General features: G+C 41.6%; 1 protein-coding gene across 4 annotated transcripts in view; it reads right to left on the reverse strand.

Annotated features, from left to right (window-relative positions):
- Positions 1 to 16,803, reverse strand: part of gabbr1a (gamma-aminobutyric acid (GABA) B receptor, 1a) — a 141,341-nt gene that overhangs the window by 78,290 nt on the left and 46,248 nt on the right. For all 4 annotated transcript variants that reach the window (XR_013973533.1, XM_080897364.1, XM_080897362.1 and 1 more), the window contains 2 exons: positions 16,086 to 16,246; positions 1,938 to 2,072 (listed from right to left, as the gene is read on the reverse strand). Coding sequence is in view for 3 of the 4 variants with exons in the window: in XM_080897364.1 (XP_080753490.1) it covers positions 1,938 to 2,072; positions 16,086 to 16,246 (296 nt within the window). In the remaining variant the exon portion in view is untranslated. The remainder of the gene's footprint in view (positions 1 to 1,937; positions 2,073 to 16,085; positions 16,247 to 16,803) is intronic.

The raw sequence follows: 16,803 nt of genomic DNA on the forward strand, positions 1-16,803 counted from the left end.
CGGTACGCATATGTATCGAACAATACAACATTTGTAATTTATTTTATCAATTTTCCTTCTGACGATGCTGTCTGTGTTGAGCACTCAGTGAATCTGTGTTCGACTACTCCGCCTAGGCTGCACTGTCGAGCGCAGATCCACTGAGCGCTCAACACAGACAGCATAGTCAGAAGGAAGAGCGCAGGGCAAGCTAGCGAGACAGAAGTTAAGCTCTACTTGCAACAGGCAAATTGACCCTCATTCAGATCTGGCGTTTGGAATTATTTTGGTTTTCATGTGACGTATGACCCTGAAGGTAAGCGAGTCATGGACTAAAGTAAAACAGTATGTTGGATGTGCCATGCAATGCTCAATTACATTGGTGTGAACTAGTGTGTTAGCGCAGTTAGCTCGTTAACGTGTTGGCCGTCTAGCCCCATGCACGGAGCGATCGGCGGTAGCTCGTTAACGGAGATTTGCCGTGTTGTGGCGTTAAGGTCATTTCAACGAGATTAACCTGAAAGCACTAGTGGGAACACAACGAATATGACTGCACATTTACATCATCCTAGTGCAAAGACAAAAACAACAAGCATGCTACTAACTTTAGCCGAGTCATTTAGACAGCTGTTAGCACATGATTCTCCTTATGCTGCTGAGAATATAGCCCAGAAGAAGCGGATAGTATAGCTTTTATTTTGGAAAGAGCCATTTCTCTGTAATAAACTCTCTTTTCCAAAGATGAGTGATTCCTCAATCAGATACAGGGCTCGCAATATCGCTAGCCCGACGTCCTGGAGCTAGCGATTTTTTTCAGTCGGGCTACCAAAATCTTTCTCTTCCCTGCCCGTTGGGCTATTGTAGGAAAAATATATGTCAATGCTTTTGCATTCTTTCGGAAATGTAGCTGGGTAATTATGTCATTGGCATCGGTGAGCCACTGTCAATATGTGACATATTGAAATCGCGTTTGAATTTGCGCTCGTTTTTTTGCTTTCACTTTGCAATCGTGCGAACTGTGTATAGAGAGCGACAGCACTGATCTGTGAGTGATGATAATTTGTGCACCAATTCCTCTGACATCGTCTTATTAATCGTTAGCTTACTATGCAAACATGACAAGTGAAATCTCCCGCAGCTTACACATGTGAGAGGTTGATCGCGCAGAGAATCGCTGAGCTTATGTGAGTGAGCGTGTAAAAGCATTTCAGTTCTGCTGAGCCAAATAAGACAGGTCAGGGTGAAGAAGTGACAGCCAAAGAAAAGCTTACCACAAAACGGAGAAGTTATGACAAATCAGACTATAAGGCAAAAAGAAAGTGCAGCTTTATGGTTTCATGGACAAAAGAATTTCTGTGGCTGCAATATGACGAGCTAAATAACCAGGGCTGCACATAAGTGGTCCGCAGGTGCGTATTCGCTGTCAAAATAAAAAACACGCACAAGGGTTAGGGTTAAATTTAAAAACTGTACTTTTGAGTTAAAATATATATTTATAATTTTAATAAATGACAAATTAAAAATGCATGAACATTTTTTTGTATCGAAAAAATATCGAACCGTGACACCAAAGTATCGAACCGAACCGAACCGTGAATTTTGTGTATCGTTGCACCCCTACTGTTTACCACTAATTCACCATGTGACTGTCTACAACCAACCAGCCACTCAGTGCCTTATTATCCTGCTGCTAGGCCTGTGTGACCGCTTGTTAACAAGATTTTAACAATATATCAAATATTATATATTTTAATAATATTCAGACTCTTATGGAGTAAAGGGATATAAATAATAATGGACACATATTTGGACGTTATGTGCACATCACAAAAGTAAATATGGGCAAATTCTACTTTGGCTGTTATTATGTGAAGAGATTTTCAGGTTAAGCCTCACGTTTGTCTGAAAAATGTAAACATCTGGAGTAAAACAGGAACAGCGCGAAGGAAGACACTCACCACTATGAGGTTCCACATGCGAGCTGCTTCAGCCACTAACGTGGAGACGCCACTGCAGCCAGGCATCAGGACGATCTTGATAGGCTCGGTGTACAGAAGGTCATACAGCAACTTTGTAGCTTCTCCTGGGTCGCACTGGAAGGACAAAAACGACAGAGTGAGCTTTAAATGGATCGACACAGAAATTAATTAAGTCGAGACAGAAGGTGATGCAGAAAAAAACTGAGGCGATAAGACTGAAGGAGACAGATGAAAAAAAAGAGGAGCGAGAGGAAAAAAAAGAAACAAATAAGCAGTGGAGACTGGGAGATGGAGGCGTCTCTAAATAGAGTAAGAGAACAGAAGAGAGCAGATAAAGTAAAGGGAAATGACATCGAGGCAGTGGAGTCACAAAAAGGCCAATGCAAATGTGCGTTGAAAAGACAAGTAGGAGAAAGAAAAGGACAAGTCAGGGAAATGGAAAGAGCAGCACAAGAAAGGGTCACGACAAAGTAGAAGAAAATGGCACCAAAGTAGCACAGAGCAGTAAACAAGCAGATGCAAATTTGAAGAGAAAAGATGAGCTGCAGTAAGAAAGAAAAATGCATTATCTGCAGAGTTTCACAGCATCCATACAGCCCGCATCGCCGTGTCTCATCAACACGCGCCGCGCCGCTGACAGATCAGGACATTAAAAAAAACAAGAAAAACAGGCAGAAACAAAGAAAAGCGAGCACAACGATCACAACGGCAGCCATCACGAGCCATTACAAACCTCCAATAAAGTCATTTACAGCGTGTCTAGGTGGCGAAAGTGTGGCTGAATGATCCATCACCACTCTGTCAGCCACATTACAGACGTCTGCACCACACTGCTCATCAGAGTCACAGTTAAACGGGCCTGACACATCTAATGATTCGGCATGGAAGAAGAGATATGGCTTTCAAATACAAACACACACATGCATGGCTAAAAAAAATACACTCTAGATGAGTGTCACAAGCAATCGAATTGCAGATGGTGATGGCAACAACCAATAAAGATCCTAATTGGGGCGTTTGTCTCGATGGCTGAATTGTCTCGTTGAGGCAGCCCTGTGATTTTTCTGAAGTGGTAATCACCAGTCGAGACTCAGGAATGTGAAATGGCCGGGCTTCTTGTTGATTGATGTGTTTTCCATTAACTTTAGATTGGGTGGAATTACAGTGGTTACGTTTACATGCAATTAAATAATTCAATCAGAGCCCCATTAAGCAGCTCTGACAGCCAGACTTCTGACGTAAATGTTGCTGTATGATTTCCTGGATTGATCCTAATCAAAGGGGGAACTTCAACCGCAAAGACCACACAAAGACATTTAAAAATGCCATCATGACGGTCACTGCCCACCCTAGACAGCCGAGATCACTGCCTCTGTCACGACTCCTCGACTAGGAGCGCCGCACGTTTCTGTTTGTGTCCTGTAGGATTGATCAAAGGCACTATATAAACATAGTCACCATGGAACCATAAGATCTATCAACGCCCATTTCGATGCCTTGGTTTTAGCTTTATGATACCATTATCTTATATGTGTGAAGGTTCTCAGTCATCCAGGTCATCGTAGTAGGACCTTTTCCTTCCAAGCTCCTTAGACTACCATTATCTTACTTTCTGGAGCCAGAAGTCACCATATTTGAAGGCAGAGTGCCCAAACTTTTGGTTAGTATAGAGAGTCCAAAAGGCTCCATGGGACAGACAGAACATAATACAAGAGTTTTGCTCACCAAACTGAAGAATTCATTTCTTGGATGAGTTGTTAGTACAAATAACTGTAAATAAGGTCAGAATATTTGTCAGTTACTTGGATTAAAAACGTTCTGACAACATGAAAGAAATTTAGAGGTCCAGTTTAGTGACTCGAGTTAGCTGAGATAAAACCAAGAAGGCAACCACCTGTCAATCAGAGCAACTACACCCCTACAAAAACAGAATGAGCATGTTAGAAAATAATACAATTAAAGTAGTTATAAATACTGAAAAGTGGCTACTTTTTTTCTGTTGCAAAGTCCGACACTTAACCATGAGGAGTCCACGAGGAGACTGATTTTTGGCGCACATAGGTGTGCCATGAGAAATGATCAAGTGTGCCATGGAGATAATCACGTTTCACCTGATTGGTACACTAAGCAACCAGTGTGAATAACGGGCAGAGCAATTACATTCTCTTCCACTAGAGGGCAGTATAACTACCTGCTCTAATTAAATGGGTTGCCAACTGCCAGTAAGACAGAAGACGAAGAAGAAATTACATGGTCATGCTGCAAGTGAGACAACGCAGCGTGTAATAGTAATAGATAAATATTTGAAAAGTAGTTAATCTGACCTGGAGAAAATTCCGACCCAGATGAAGGCCCAGCGTGAGCAGTGGTCGGAAGAAAGACAAAAAAGGTATATAACTGGGCGCGGGGAGAAATTATGCTTTTTGTGACATTTGTGTTTGGTGGCGTGACGTGTGATTCTAAAGTGAAATGTGTGCCGTGGCTCCAAAAGGTTGGGAAACACTGCATTATTTCATGGTTCCTGTGCTTTATTGTGCCATGAAATAATTTAAACTGTCACTGCAGCTTATCAACACACCTTAACATCTGACTGGTTACCCAGATAACAGACTCATGGTTGGGGGTGGTGTGGACTTGTGGCAGCCAGGTATCCAAGAATGCATTTCAAACTACATCACAAGCAGCAGTGGCGGGAGCAAAGCACCAAACTGCAAGTAAAACGTTGAAATCCTACAATAAATACACTTTTAGGAGTTTTAAGGTGAGAACATAGTGCTATAAATTTCAACTATCTCGTTGATTTGCTGAGATAGAGCATATTTACAAAAATTCTCCAACATTTTGTGACATGTCAGGTCCCATTAGGCTAACAGCCAGCTCATCTCAGCGATCAGCTGATCGGCCAATCGGAGCTCATGATGCTTGCTGAGAACAGCCTGCTCCCAGAACACTGTTTTCAAAACCCCTCACCTCTCACTCGGGGGTAAACACAGGATATAAATCACAGAGATGATATCTAACCGGTGATGGTTTGTTCATTTTCAGATTAAAGGTAAGCTTCATAACTGGATCGTTTTAGTGAACCATGATGCACCACTGGAGTGTTGTATTCTATTTTCAACAGAATCATTTGCTTGTCTTTATTTCATGATGTTCAGATGTGTTAAACTTGTTTATGACACCTTATTTTCCAATAAAACCAACATTAAAAATATTTTAAAACAGAGAGGAAACTGAGCATTTTCACCAAGAGCAGAAACATCTGGACTTGCATATTGATGATGTTCCTGAAGAGTAATGTCAGGCCTGTTCCAGAGATGATCAAATCATTCATTTTTAATATTTATCCAACTGTATTCTAAACACCAGCTGCCTATTATAAGTTATAGAAGTCTACTTGAATTATTAGCTCTGTGTGTTTTTTTCTTTGATGAGCAGTGAGTGTATAGATGCATAGCGACTGCTGAACTGTCGCTTGAATAATCAGTAATATTGAATTTAATCTGCCGGTGTACACTTCTTTACCTCATCCAAATGAGTCCAGTGTTTATGACCTTTTAAAATAATTTCACATTAACGGCCCTTTTATAGCTGAGCATCTTGCCAGAGGGCTTTTTAAAACGTGTGTGTGTTTGGAAAGAACACAGGTAATTAGGTCTCTTATGTGCTACTTTCATCGTAAACATTAATCATAAAACGCAGTAAAGTAAACAATGAAGCTGAGCTGATGTCGTTGAGTACGCTGCATCCTCCTGTCCTCGGATGTCTGGACTCCTGAGTGTACTGGTCCAATAGGAACTAACAAGTGTGCAATACAAACTCTGAGAAATACCCACTGCGAGCCCGGAACAAATCAATGTTTTTGATTAGGTCAGTGTTTGATTAGGCCCCGCCCCTTGACTCTGATGGGTGGTGTTGACAGAAGCACAGAATAATTAATAATAGCAAAACAACTGCTTATGTTTTTAAATCAAATTGATATTTTTAATTATTGACAAACAAACTGATGTGTTTATTTTTAGCCCTCCATGAAAAACACAATTCCAAAAGATGGACGGGCTGGGAGTAGAAAGCAGTGCAAACTCCCACTGTGGATCCTGTTTGAGTGGATTTGTAAGACCTCTGAATTAAGCTGGATTTTGCCGTTTATCTTTGCAGAAATTCTGTTACTTCATGACAATATTGACCAAAGCCGAATCATTTCAGTGATTAAAGTTTTCAGGCGAATGAATGAGTGTGAAATTGCTCCCTCAGTCTATCATTATTTGGTGGGTTAACACAATTAATATTGACGTGGTAAACAGCTTCACAACATTTGTGTTATTTAGGGTAAGTGCTTGCTCAAAGGGAATCGTCGGGTTTCTCACGGTCATGTAAGGCACTGACCTCACTTTGAGTGCATAACTAAAACTGAACTGAACAGAAACAGCCAAGCCTGTGCAATGCAACGCAGACAGGCTGCAGGTCTTCTTTCCCATCAATCACCATACCTGCTCATTTCACAGATCACTTCAGCTCACTGGGTGAAATCAGCTGGATACAAACCACATGGTTCTCAGCTCCTCATAAAAATAACTGTTGCCTTATCTTCATATGAAGAAGATTGACGCCTTCAGCTTGTTAAACAGTGTCTTTCCCGAAGGTTGTTTGTGTTCTCTGTCACTGTGGCTGTGGGCTGGCTACATGCTGAGGAGAAGCTTGTTAGTTTTCTTGTGTTACAGTGTTTTAACTTCATTCTGAGCAGTAATTCACCGCCCACGCTAATTATCTTTGAGTTATTTCATCAATCTGTCCTTACCACAGCACATTACACGTTTAATAACGGCTTGTTTCCATCAATTTCGCAAATAAGTTGCTGCCTAATATATGAAGAATTAAAAGTGCAGTTTCTGACCTCGTGGACGTTCTTTAAGAATTCACACTGAGACAACTTGCTTAGTCAGGGTTTTGCTAACGCTCTCTCTATACTGTATATATGTAGTTACACTAACAGGCTTGCATGCAGAGCTTTACTTTAAAATACTTCTAATGATTGCAGCTGAATGTGTGCAAAGAAAATGAACAAACATTCGGCACACATTAGTCAAAAACTACTTCTCAGGTAGAAAGCCTAATTATTACAGATAACGAGTAAATTTACAATAAAACAGGCTTTCATTTTCTGTGAAACGGCACCATCATTAAACCTGACACTGGTGTTTATCAAAAAACAAATTCAGTTTTACCCAGCAGCAGTTAGATATTCCTCGCACTTTCCACCTTCATCTTAATATGATGTGGCTAACAGGCCGCACTGGTATGAAATGAAGGGGTCTAGTCTGGAACACAATTGCAAAATGGCATCAGACATAGTTGAAGCTTTCAATCATTCACTGTTTCTGTGCGCGCAGGAAATTAAATCTTTGCTTGAACAGAAGCAAAATTGAAACACTGGGCAGCAAGACGAGAAAAGACTCAAGCTGTTTCAATTCATGACAAACCAGCGCAAAAACCCAGTCGCTGGGGATCAAAAACATATTTCCTTTAGGTTAGAGCCGAAGAAAAGAATCTGTATTTTTTAAACATAACATGGCTTTGCATGAGTAAAGGTCATGGACCATCAGAACCAGTATGACATCAAAGAATGATAAAGACAGGCCTCTCAGATCAGATGCTCCCATTCTTACACAGTGCATGAGTAGCTTCACTGTGGCTACAGGAAGTAGACTGCATATAGCTTCACTGAGGCTACTAGTATTCTGAGGAATACTTTTATTAACTTTATAAAATAAATTGGACAAAAAAATCAAAGACTTAAACCCCCCCCCAAAAAAACCCAACAGACCCAAGACAGATAAAAATAAACATTTACAAAAAACATTAATGACCTAATGACAAGTCTTTGCTGCACTTTACTGAGTTTTACTCACATGCCAGTTTCTTCTTCCTCTGCTCTCAGTCTCGCTGTGTGTGCACCTCTTTGCATAGAGCAAGTGAAATAATATTAATATACTGATGAGACATAAAAACTTCCAGAGTTACACTGTGGGAGTGAGAGCGAGTGAGCGAGGGAAAGCTTTGCTTTCCAGTCATGTCAGCTCACTTAAACACAGTTTGTGGTTGAGTAAAAAAATACAGAACAACGTGTAAGTGAACTACATGGATCAGCCTGGTGTCACTGACAGCAGATCCAAATAGTGCATCCGTAAGTTTGGCATGCTGTCAGGCTTTGGAGCTTAGAAATGTTCACAAAGCACACTAGGCTAGCTAGCCAGGATATAATGATTTGGTTACACTTGAGGAAAAACAGGAACGCAACCTCCTCACAACTAGAAAACAAAACGAGAAACAAAATGGTAGCTGACTAGTTATTGCATTGAAATTTTTTCTCATCTAGCAACAGCTAAATTGTTGCCCAGTGTTCGAGCCACGTTTCACAGTGACTGCAATCACAGATCTGCAAAACTTTGGAAATACCTGCTGTCTATTTATATCATTTAGAAATGCAGACAGATTGCCAACACGTTGCAATCAATCGGAGTCAGTCTGCACTGATGAGTAGTGATGAGTGCACATTTCTTTGCAATACTCAACTGGTATTCTGGTACTAGAAAATGTGTTTTGCTAAGCAGCTGTGTCATTTCATAGATAAACCGCTGTCCTGCAGCAACAACTTGTTGTAGTTATAAGTAGTTAATGTGAACTTCTGTTTAATGTGATGCCAACACATCATAACCTATTTGCTGATTTATCATTTAATCTCCGTATTATTACAAACAGGCTGCTCGTAATTACCAGCTTGACCCCAGTCTCTATCACATCCTGATCAGCCTGGTAGCAGACTGACTCCATCCGAATGCTGTTTTATCGCCGTTTTGACGCACCACAGTCGCTCTGAAGACACCAGCTGACTATGAGTGCTTACAGACCTGGTCCCCCTTTTCAAAGTAACCATTTCAAAGGCAACCAAATTGCAAGTACGTAGTTGCAATAACTGTGATCGCACCGCAGTCTCCAGCCACTGTTTCTTTTAGTGTGACTGTGGCATTGATGACAGTGGTAATAACAATGGGAAACCTGCAATTATTTTCTGTATATATACAATTTAGCATGTTTGATTTGAAATAAAAAAAAAAACAGTAATACTGATGTTGTGAAAGACAATTACAAATAATAGAAAACAAATTAAAAAAAACATTTTAAAATGCCTTGAGCAACCAATATTAAACAGAAGCCCTTTAAATCGTAACAGAGTGTTTGTAAGATCCCTGAACAGGCTGATCGAGTTAATTTTGCTATTAAAACCCTTAATCATTATAATAAAAGCAGATGGAGGCACGCACACAAAAACCAGCTTAGACGGAAGTTTTCTAAGAAGGTGATTCAGTTATTTTGCTTTGAACAGTTACTTATTCCATGTTCTTTTCACTTTGAATAACATAACAGGAAATGGTTAGCAGGCAGTAATAGGTGTATAATGAAAGGGTGTATTTTTGAACACAATTGTGAAATAGCACCAGACTACATAGCTGTACTTTTCAATCATGCCATTTTTCTATGAAAGCAAGAAATGAAACCTTTGATAGTATAATGGGAACACTGTGCAGAGATGAAAATGATATGGAAAAGTTCAAACATCAATTCATGGTAAACCAGTGCCAAACCCATCATACAGAAGCTTTTTGTTTTAAAACCACACACTGCATATAAAAGATGGCTGAAGCCACCAATTGAGCATGTTGACCAATCTTGGAGATGTTTTTAATCACGAGTGAGGGGAGATAGATAGAAGCTACGAGAGAAACTGCTGTTATAGCGTTGCAGATTCATTAGGTGGTCACTTATAAATCAAAAATTAACACCTGAACCATCAAAATTCAACTGGTGGAGTTGCTGCACGAGGCAACTCCACTGGTTTTCTGATTCTAATACGACAAAATTAATTTGTTAGAGGAACTGCAGTTCCTCCAAAGGCCACTTGGTGTCAAACTTTACAAGAGAAATATAGAAAAACATTGGACACTAGGGATGTGTATCGTTTAGGTTTTATCCAATACCGGTGCCAAACCGGTACTTTTGAAACGGTGCCAGTGCTTAAAGAATGGAGAACACACACTTTGTCCAAAAACCTCTCGTGTTCAGCTGGTTTTTGTAAAAAGATAACAATGTTAGCCTTTTCTGCAGCTATGGGGTATATATGGTATGATTCTTGGCTGGAAGCAGTGCTTAAACAATGGAAAAAACACAAACTTTGTCCAAAAACCTCTCATGTTTAACTGTTTTCCACTTTTTCTTTGGTCATTTTAGCCTTTTTGGCCAGGGTGAAGGGAGTATCTGCCATCAAACAAGAAGACAGCCGCATGTAGCTATGATGATGTTTGCTAGTTCACCTTACATGCATTAATGTAATAACGTGGTTAGCCTACTCAACGTAAATTACACACGAACAACATTAAGCTCCTCACGCAGAGAAGAACGGCTGCTGCTGCATCATCATCATCATCATTTCTGCTACACTGGCAGGGCTAGGGGCCAGGACTCTCCTCTTCGGGTTCTTGGACCATCATGGCACCGGATACCGGTACCCATCCCTATTGGACACTAGCTAATTTCTCCCTTAATTAGATTAACATGGGGGGATTTCTTTGTTGTTTAAATGTTTACTTAAGGCACGACGGCTTTGACCGACAGGTGCGTGGTGACGCAGGTAGCTGTAGCGACTAGCTGTGTGCTTTCTTTCTTTTTTCTCTTTTTTGCATGTTATTCAGCCTTAACTGTCAGATACTTCTCTTTGTGTCATGTACCAGTAGTGTCTCTATACATGCTAACCAAGTTTGCTACCATTTCCTGATAACTAAGCTTTCCACAGTGGCAACATATATCTTCTATACACAGTCTCTGTTCGTTTTGTGCTGTTTCCACATGTAATATTAACAGGTTTTAAAGGTAAGTGGCAGAAGTTGGATGTACTTGCAAGAAAAAAATCTGTTCCAGTTGTTGAATGTTTCAGTCATTCACCTTACAAACAAAGCCTTTGGTAACATAATCAGCAAGCACATGGCCTCCTTATAAAAAAACAGAGGCAAGCAGGGGTGTTGGCAGGTTTGCAATAAAGGCTGAGGAATCTCTGCTATTCTTGGAGGTCTGTCTGCTACAGCCCCCTGGGGTCGTCACCATTTCTACTTTCATTTCTGTTCCTCCTTGGCTCATGAGAGCAGCAGCAATGAAGGCCCCCAATGCCATTCATGGTCACATTCACATTCTCTGTCACACACCCAGATTAATGCTACTGTGTGTGTACATAAAACTACACACACACACTCACATACCCCACAAAAGATAGGCACTTCAGCTGCTGTCCTTGGTGCTGAAATTCCTGCAGCCAATATCGGTGTCATGTTAACATGCCCATGTAGTCTCTCCAATCAGTCATACCCAGCTGGCGAGAAGCTTTGAAAGAAACTGAAGTTTCCCTGAGCTAGGAAGAATGAGAAAACACACTTGGTCGTCATAATATGCCATCTAATTACACTCCAGATTGAATAATATCAAAAGTGTGAATAGGGGATATGATCAGGCTTGGGGGACCGCCTGAATATTGAATCTCAAAGCATGCAGAGCTACATCTCCTTAGTTCCTCATAATTGCGTCTGGCACCACACTTCAGGCTCGTGTGCCAACGGACATGCACGAGGACCACTGAAGGATACGAGTTATGCCACAGCGGATGGAAAATTGTGTCACGGCTGCCAATTAAAATCAAAAACGGAAGTGAGGGAAGCACCTTGTTTCACCGCCATTTCTCTGCATCTCCACCGTCTCACTCATCACTGTTAATAATTGATCAAAGTTTGCAGTCTCGGCTTTGATATATCCATGGCAACAGCATGTGTGGAGAGCGCGTGTCTGCGCGCGATCCTGTGTGTGCATGTGTGCGCACATCTCAGAAGGCTGTAAATAGTCTGATGCTGTCGCCAGAATAGCCAGAGAAACAAGCCGTTCTGCTACCACGGGGTATATTCATCCATTTAAAAGACAGGCTGGGATTAAGTGTAGAGCTTCATAAATATTTTATGATGTTGAACAAGTTGAGGACATCGTTCCATACTCCCCGCCCAAATTGTCACCTGTTTGCTAAGTCAAACGTCAGAGGTGGAACTACTCTGCTTTTTCTGATTTTCTGCCACATACGGGTGTACTGTTACACCGCTCGATGCTCACATTAAAGATGGACAAAGTTTTAAATAATGAGGTCAGTGAATGTGCAAGTAATCCCTGTGAGCCAAAAGCTCAGCCAGAGCCGATCTACAAGAGCCATTTCACTTCCTATTAATCCCATTGTACAGACTCTGGCTGCAGAATAGCCCTCAATGACCGGGAGTGCATAGAGCCAAACAGCTAAAATAATCATTTACACCTGCTCCTGGACAAAAATGTCCACATTTGAATTTAGTTTCTGCAGATCTACCATCGCTAAAGCGTCTGAACTGAAGTAAATCCACACTGTTGCAGATTTACCAGTAAAATGTTGTCGTTCTGCTTATAAACACTCGTTAGTCTGTAAAGGTTTTACAACAGGACGTCCTCTCTCAGTGCCATCTGATTCTAAATAACAACTACACATAAGAAGCACCACAACAGACATTTCCATGTGTGTATAAGGAGCAGCTGGTTGTGCTGGCGGCTGAAGGTGACTGCTGCCAGAAGTCCTTTGCTTCATGCCTGAATCAAAATGGTGGATGCTATTAAGTGGACCTGTGCTGTGACATCCTTAGTATCCAGGAAAAGCATTTAACTGTAAAGCAAATATATAAATATGGAATTATATATATATATATGTTGTTGCACTATTATAAATCAGAAGAAAAAAGTTTACCCCGTGAAATTTACATTTTTGTTCCACATCTTCGTACAGCCCGACTCGTGCCAGACTACCTTACAATTGCCCGCTATGAGGCCGGGAGTGTAGACAGTGGGAGTTCTTGAGTATATTAGTCTCCCAGCTCACACTGCGATGTTGAATAACTGTAAGCTGGTGGTCTTTTGTCGACGTCTAGTTGTGGTTGAAAAACACTTTGAAAACAAAAGTCAGACCAAAGCTTTCTTATGAGCTAAACATACACATTGAATATGGCCTGGAGGTCTTTGTTAGACTTTGCTGCAAGAAAGAAAAGTATATTCCACAAAGGTTATTTCTCATTCTACTGAGCTAACTGGACTCCCATCACAGGGTGCATAGCACGGGCACAAGGAGCAGAGCTACAGCGTTTGTGATGTGCTACGTTTAGCACAATATAAATGAGAAAGAATGTAAATTCCTTCAAATTTCAGCCTATATTGTAAAAACAGGCCAATGCCTACAGTAGTAATACTACTTTTTCTATGTGGAGAAGCTGTCAGATGAATGTCTGTTTTACCACTGAGTAACCACATTTTAATTTCATTCTTTCATTCTCATAATCTGATAAACACTAAACCTGTAGTTTAGCTCGAAACAACATCAACACCCGTCTGTCTTACAGTTCAGATGACCAGGGACATGACATCGGGGTTTGAGCCATGTTTGCTGGGCTGCATCTCAAACACGGGCGTAGCTTCCAGCTCCGAAAGAAGCCAGTGAAGCTCTTTTCCTCTGTTTACCTATTATTCTGGTTTTATAGGTCTGTGGGGAAACGGCTCTCGTCGTCGTAAATTTCAGTCGCACGCTGTGACAAGTTGCTAGCCTATTAAACTGCAGTGTCTCTCACTTTCTTTCTCTCAGTCTGATCCACGGCTCATTCGTCGCGTCCAAACTCTGACAGCGACCTCAAAACACTCAGATTGAGGCTTCACAAAGAACTTTGCTAACCAATAACTGAGAACCAGGAGGCTATGTCCATCTTTCCTATACGGTCTGCTATTCAGAGTTGCATTGTCTTTTCTAATCTTTGTTTGTTAAGATGTCAAAGAAAGCAGATATCCAAAATATGACAACGTCTGACAGCTTTGACAGTATTCACCCACCTTTTGTTTTGCAGGAACAGCCAATCAGAAGGAAAAGGAGAGGTAGCTGTAAGGAAAGAGGAGCGAAAATGGGGCTGCACTAAGGTGAACGAGGATCACATCGTTAATAATGTTTGTTTCTTAATTGCAAAGCTACCCTGGTAGAACACACAAATAAAAATATGGACCTGAAGATATGCATAATAGGTCTCCCTTGATGCATTTCTTTTATTTAATCATTTAGAGATGCAATAAAAGTTTCTCATCATAATAAATTCCAGTTAAGAGTCTTTGATGCATAATTACACTCCGCAGCCTTCATCTCGAGATGCAAACAAAGAGCCATTTAAACCCTCGTCTTAATCTCGCCAAGTTGTGCTTCAAATGTGCCGATCTCTTCTCAGACCAAACAAGGATGTGGAATGGGTTCTCATAACTGCATGCAAATATCATAATTAATCTCCTTCTTTATAATTGGTTTTCAGACTGTCATCCTCATTACCATTCCAGCCAGGTGAAAAACGTTTGCAATCAAAAAGTAAAAACCTCATTCTGACCACACTGTACCCAGAGTAGGAGCAATAAATTCCCCCTCCCCCTCCCGCTAGGACTTAAAATCAAGGAATTAACCAGTATCATTCAGACAATGTTACACCAGCCTCTTTGAGCTTTTCCCTTCAAAAAGGATCTGCATCTATTTCGCGAGCCGGAGGCGCCAGCGACTCCTGAAGCACGAGGAGAGATGTTTTCCAATCCCTCTGAAATCTCTTCCTTGCTTTATTTTTATGTTTATGGCTGCTACATCTGCAGATGCCTGCTTCACTACACTTGTAATCGGAGGACACACGCACGTATTTAATCTGTTTCGAGTGCAAAGAACGAGGTGTATGTCTAACAAAATGCTCTGTGCCATCAGCTCTGCATACATCCAGCGTATGATTTTGCACACATATTTCCACAGAGCTGAATCCTTGTTTGTTTCTGTGGTGTGCTTCAAGAGTAACTGTGTTGCCATGCCAACTCTCGCTCTCTTTCTCTCTCACATGCGCGCACACACACACACACACACACACACACACACACACACACACACACACACACACACACACACACACACGCTCTCTTTCCCTGCTATTCTGTTTAACAGGATTCCAATGCAGAGCCTTGTACACCAATCAGAATAAAGCTCGTAGCAAATTTCTAACCAGTCCCTGTGCAGTTAACTGTTTGGTGCCCCAGCCAACTCTCCAGGCATCTGTCCTGCAGCATGATTGATAACAACCCTCAAGAGAAGAGACAGAGGATTGCTTTTTTTAAACAAATCTGTGTCTGCACTCATCCCACTGTTGAGAAAAACACTTCCTTTCAGTGAAAAACTTCAGGATATGCAGCAGTGAGAACCCAAAGACAAGGATTATTCACTCACAGAAATAACCCGGATTGTGATTAAGGTTGATTTGGGTGGCGTGGGTGGTTAAAAAGGGCAGTATCTGAACAAGCTGGAGGGGTGATTATTGGATTTATATTGGTCGATAATGCTGACATTTTAAAATACCACCATGATGAATGATTGATGAGCAACAAGCAGGAGGTGTGTTTGCTCATTTAGCAAAATGAATGTGGCACGGAGTGCAAAGACTCTGGGGGGTTAGCTGTCAGCGGGGTGACCCATAGATAAAAACATGAAAGAACCAAAGCACTTCCTTAGAAAAAGTGACATTTTCACCTGATACCTGATTTTTTGGTATTTGGCAAACATCAGTAAAGACGCTTCCATCACAAAGAGTATGATGTTCAAAAAATATGACCCCAAAATCTACAATACTCAAAGAAAACCTCTCCTTATGAGGTGAGCTATCATTAAAGCAGTTCCTAATGATCTTTAACTTTGGAGAAAACCAGCAATCCTAAAAAATAAAAAAGACAGCCAGTATAATTTCATAAATCTGCAATCAAAACTGGAAATAAAAGCCAGGATTTCTTTCTCTGTTTTTCATCAGAAAAGAATTGAACAAAACACTCACAGAACTGAGAAAATGACAAGAGCCCTCGTGATAATCTGAGAGGCAGATCATGACATCCCTCAGGGGCTGACACCACACACACACACACACACACATCACTTTAAGTGCGCACCTCCTCTGACTCTCCTCCACATGCACTCACCATGCTGTCGTAGTGGATGAGCTCCAACTCGTAGTCGGGCAGGATGTCGCTCCTGTTGTTCACCAGGTCCAGGGCCATTTGAGCGGAGGGCATGCACGCCTGACCGCCCGGCCAGCCTCCGCTCATGGGGAACAGCGCTCCGATGTACAGCTTCTTCTTGCCTGCAGACGGCCGTGGCCAGAGGAGGAGAAGGATTATGAGAGATGCCCGGAGGAGCGCCGCGTGGCCTCGGGCTGGGCGGTTTGCCCGCGGAGGACTCGTGCACATTACCAGCATGGTTCAAGGTGAGCTGAACCGGAGCAGCTTGACCCCGGTGCTGCAGCTGTAAGGTCGGGCTGTTCTGAACAATCCCACAGCTAAACGTACACTGAACTCAACACGTGTCCGGCCGCCCTGGAGTGTGTTTGGACTTTATGTTGCGCTTTGCAGATACTGTGGCGGACACCTATTTACTTTAAACTGCAAGTGTTTAGCAGATCGAGTAAATAATTAATCGGCGTGTGTTTGTGCATAATGCTTGATTAATTATGCATTGCATGCTGGATATTTTCGGGACAGAGTCGTTTACTTTGCAGAGCTCGCGGCGATCATGTGAGAACGCGGTCAACTTTCTATCTCCGCGCACATCGACACAATTGTCCAAACTAAACTAACGCGTGCTTCCGGCCTGCGATCGATCAAGATTATTGGACAGCGCGTCCCTTAGCTACTTACGACT

This window comes from Rhamphochromis sp. 'chilingali' (genome assembly GCF_963969265.1).
Source record: "Rhamphochromis sp. 'chilingali' genome assembly, chromosome: 11".
NCBI classification, from domain to species: domain Eukaryota; kingdom Metazoa; phylum Chordata; class Actinopteri; order Cichliformes; family Cichlidae; genus Rhamphochromis; species Rhamphochromis sp. 'chilingali'.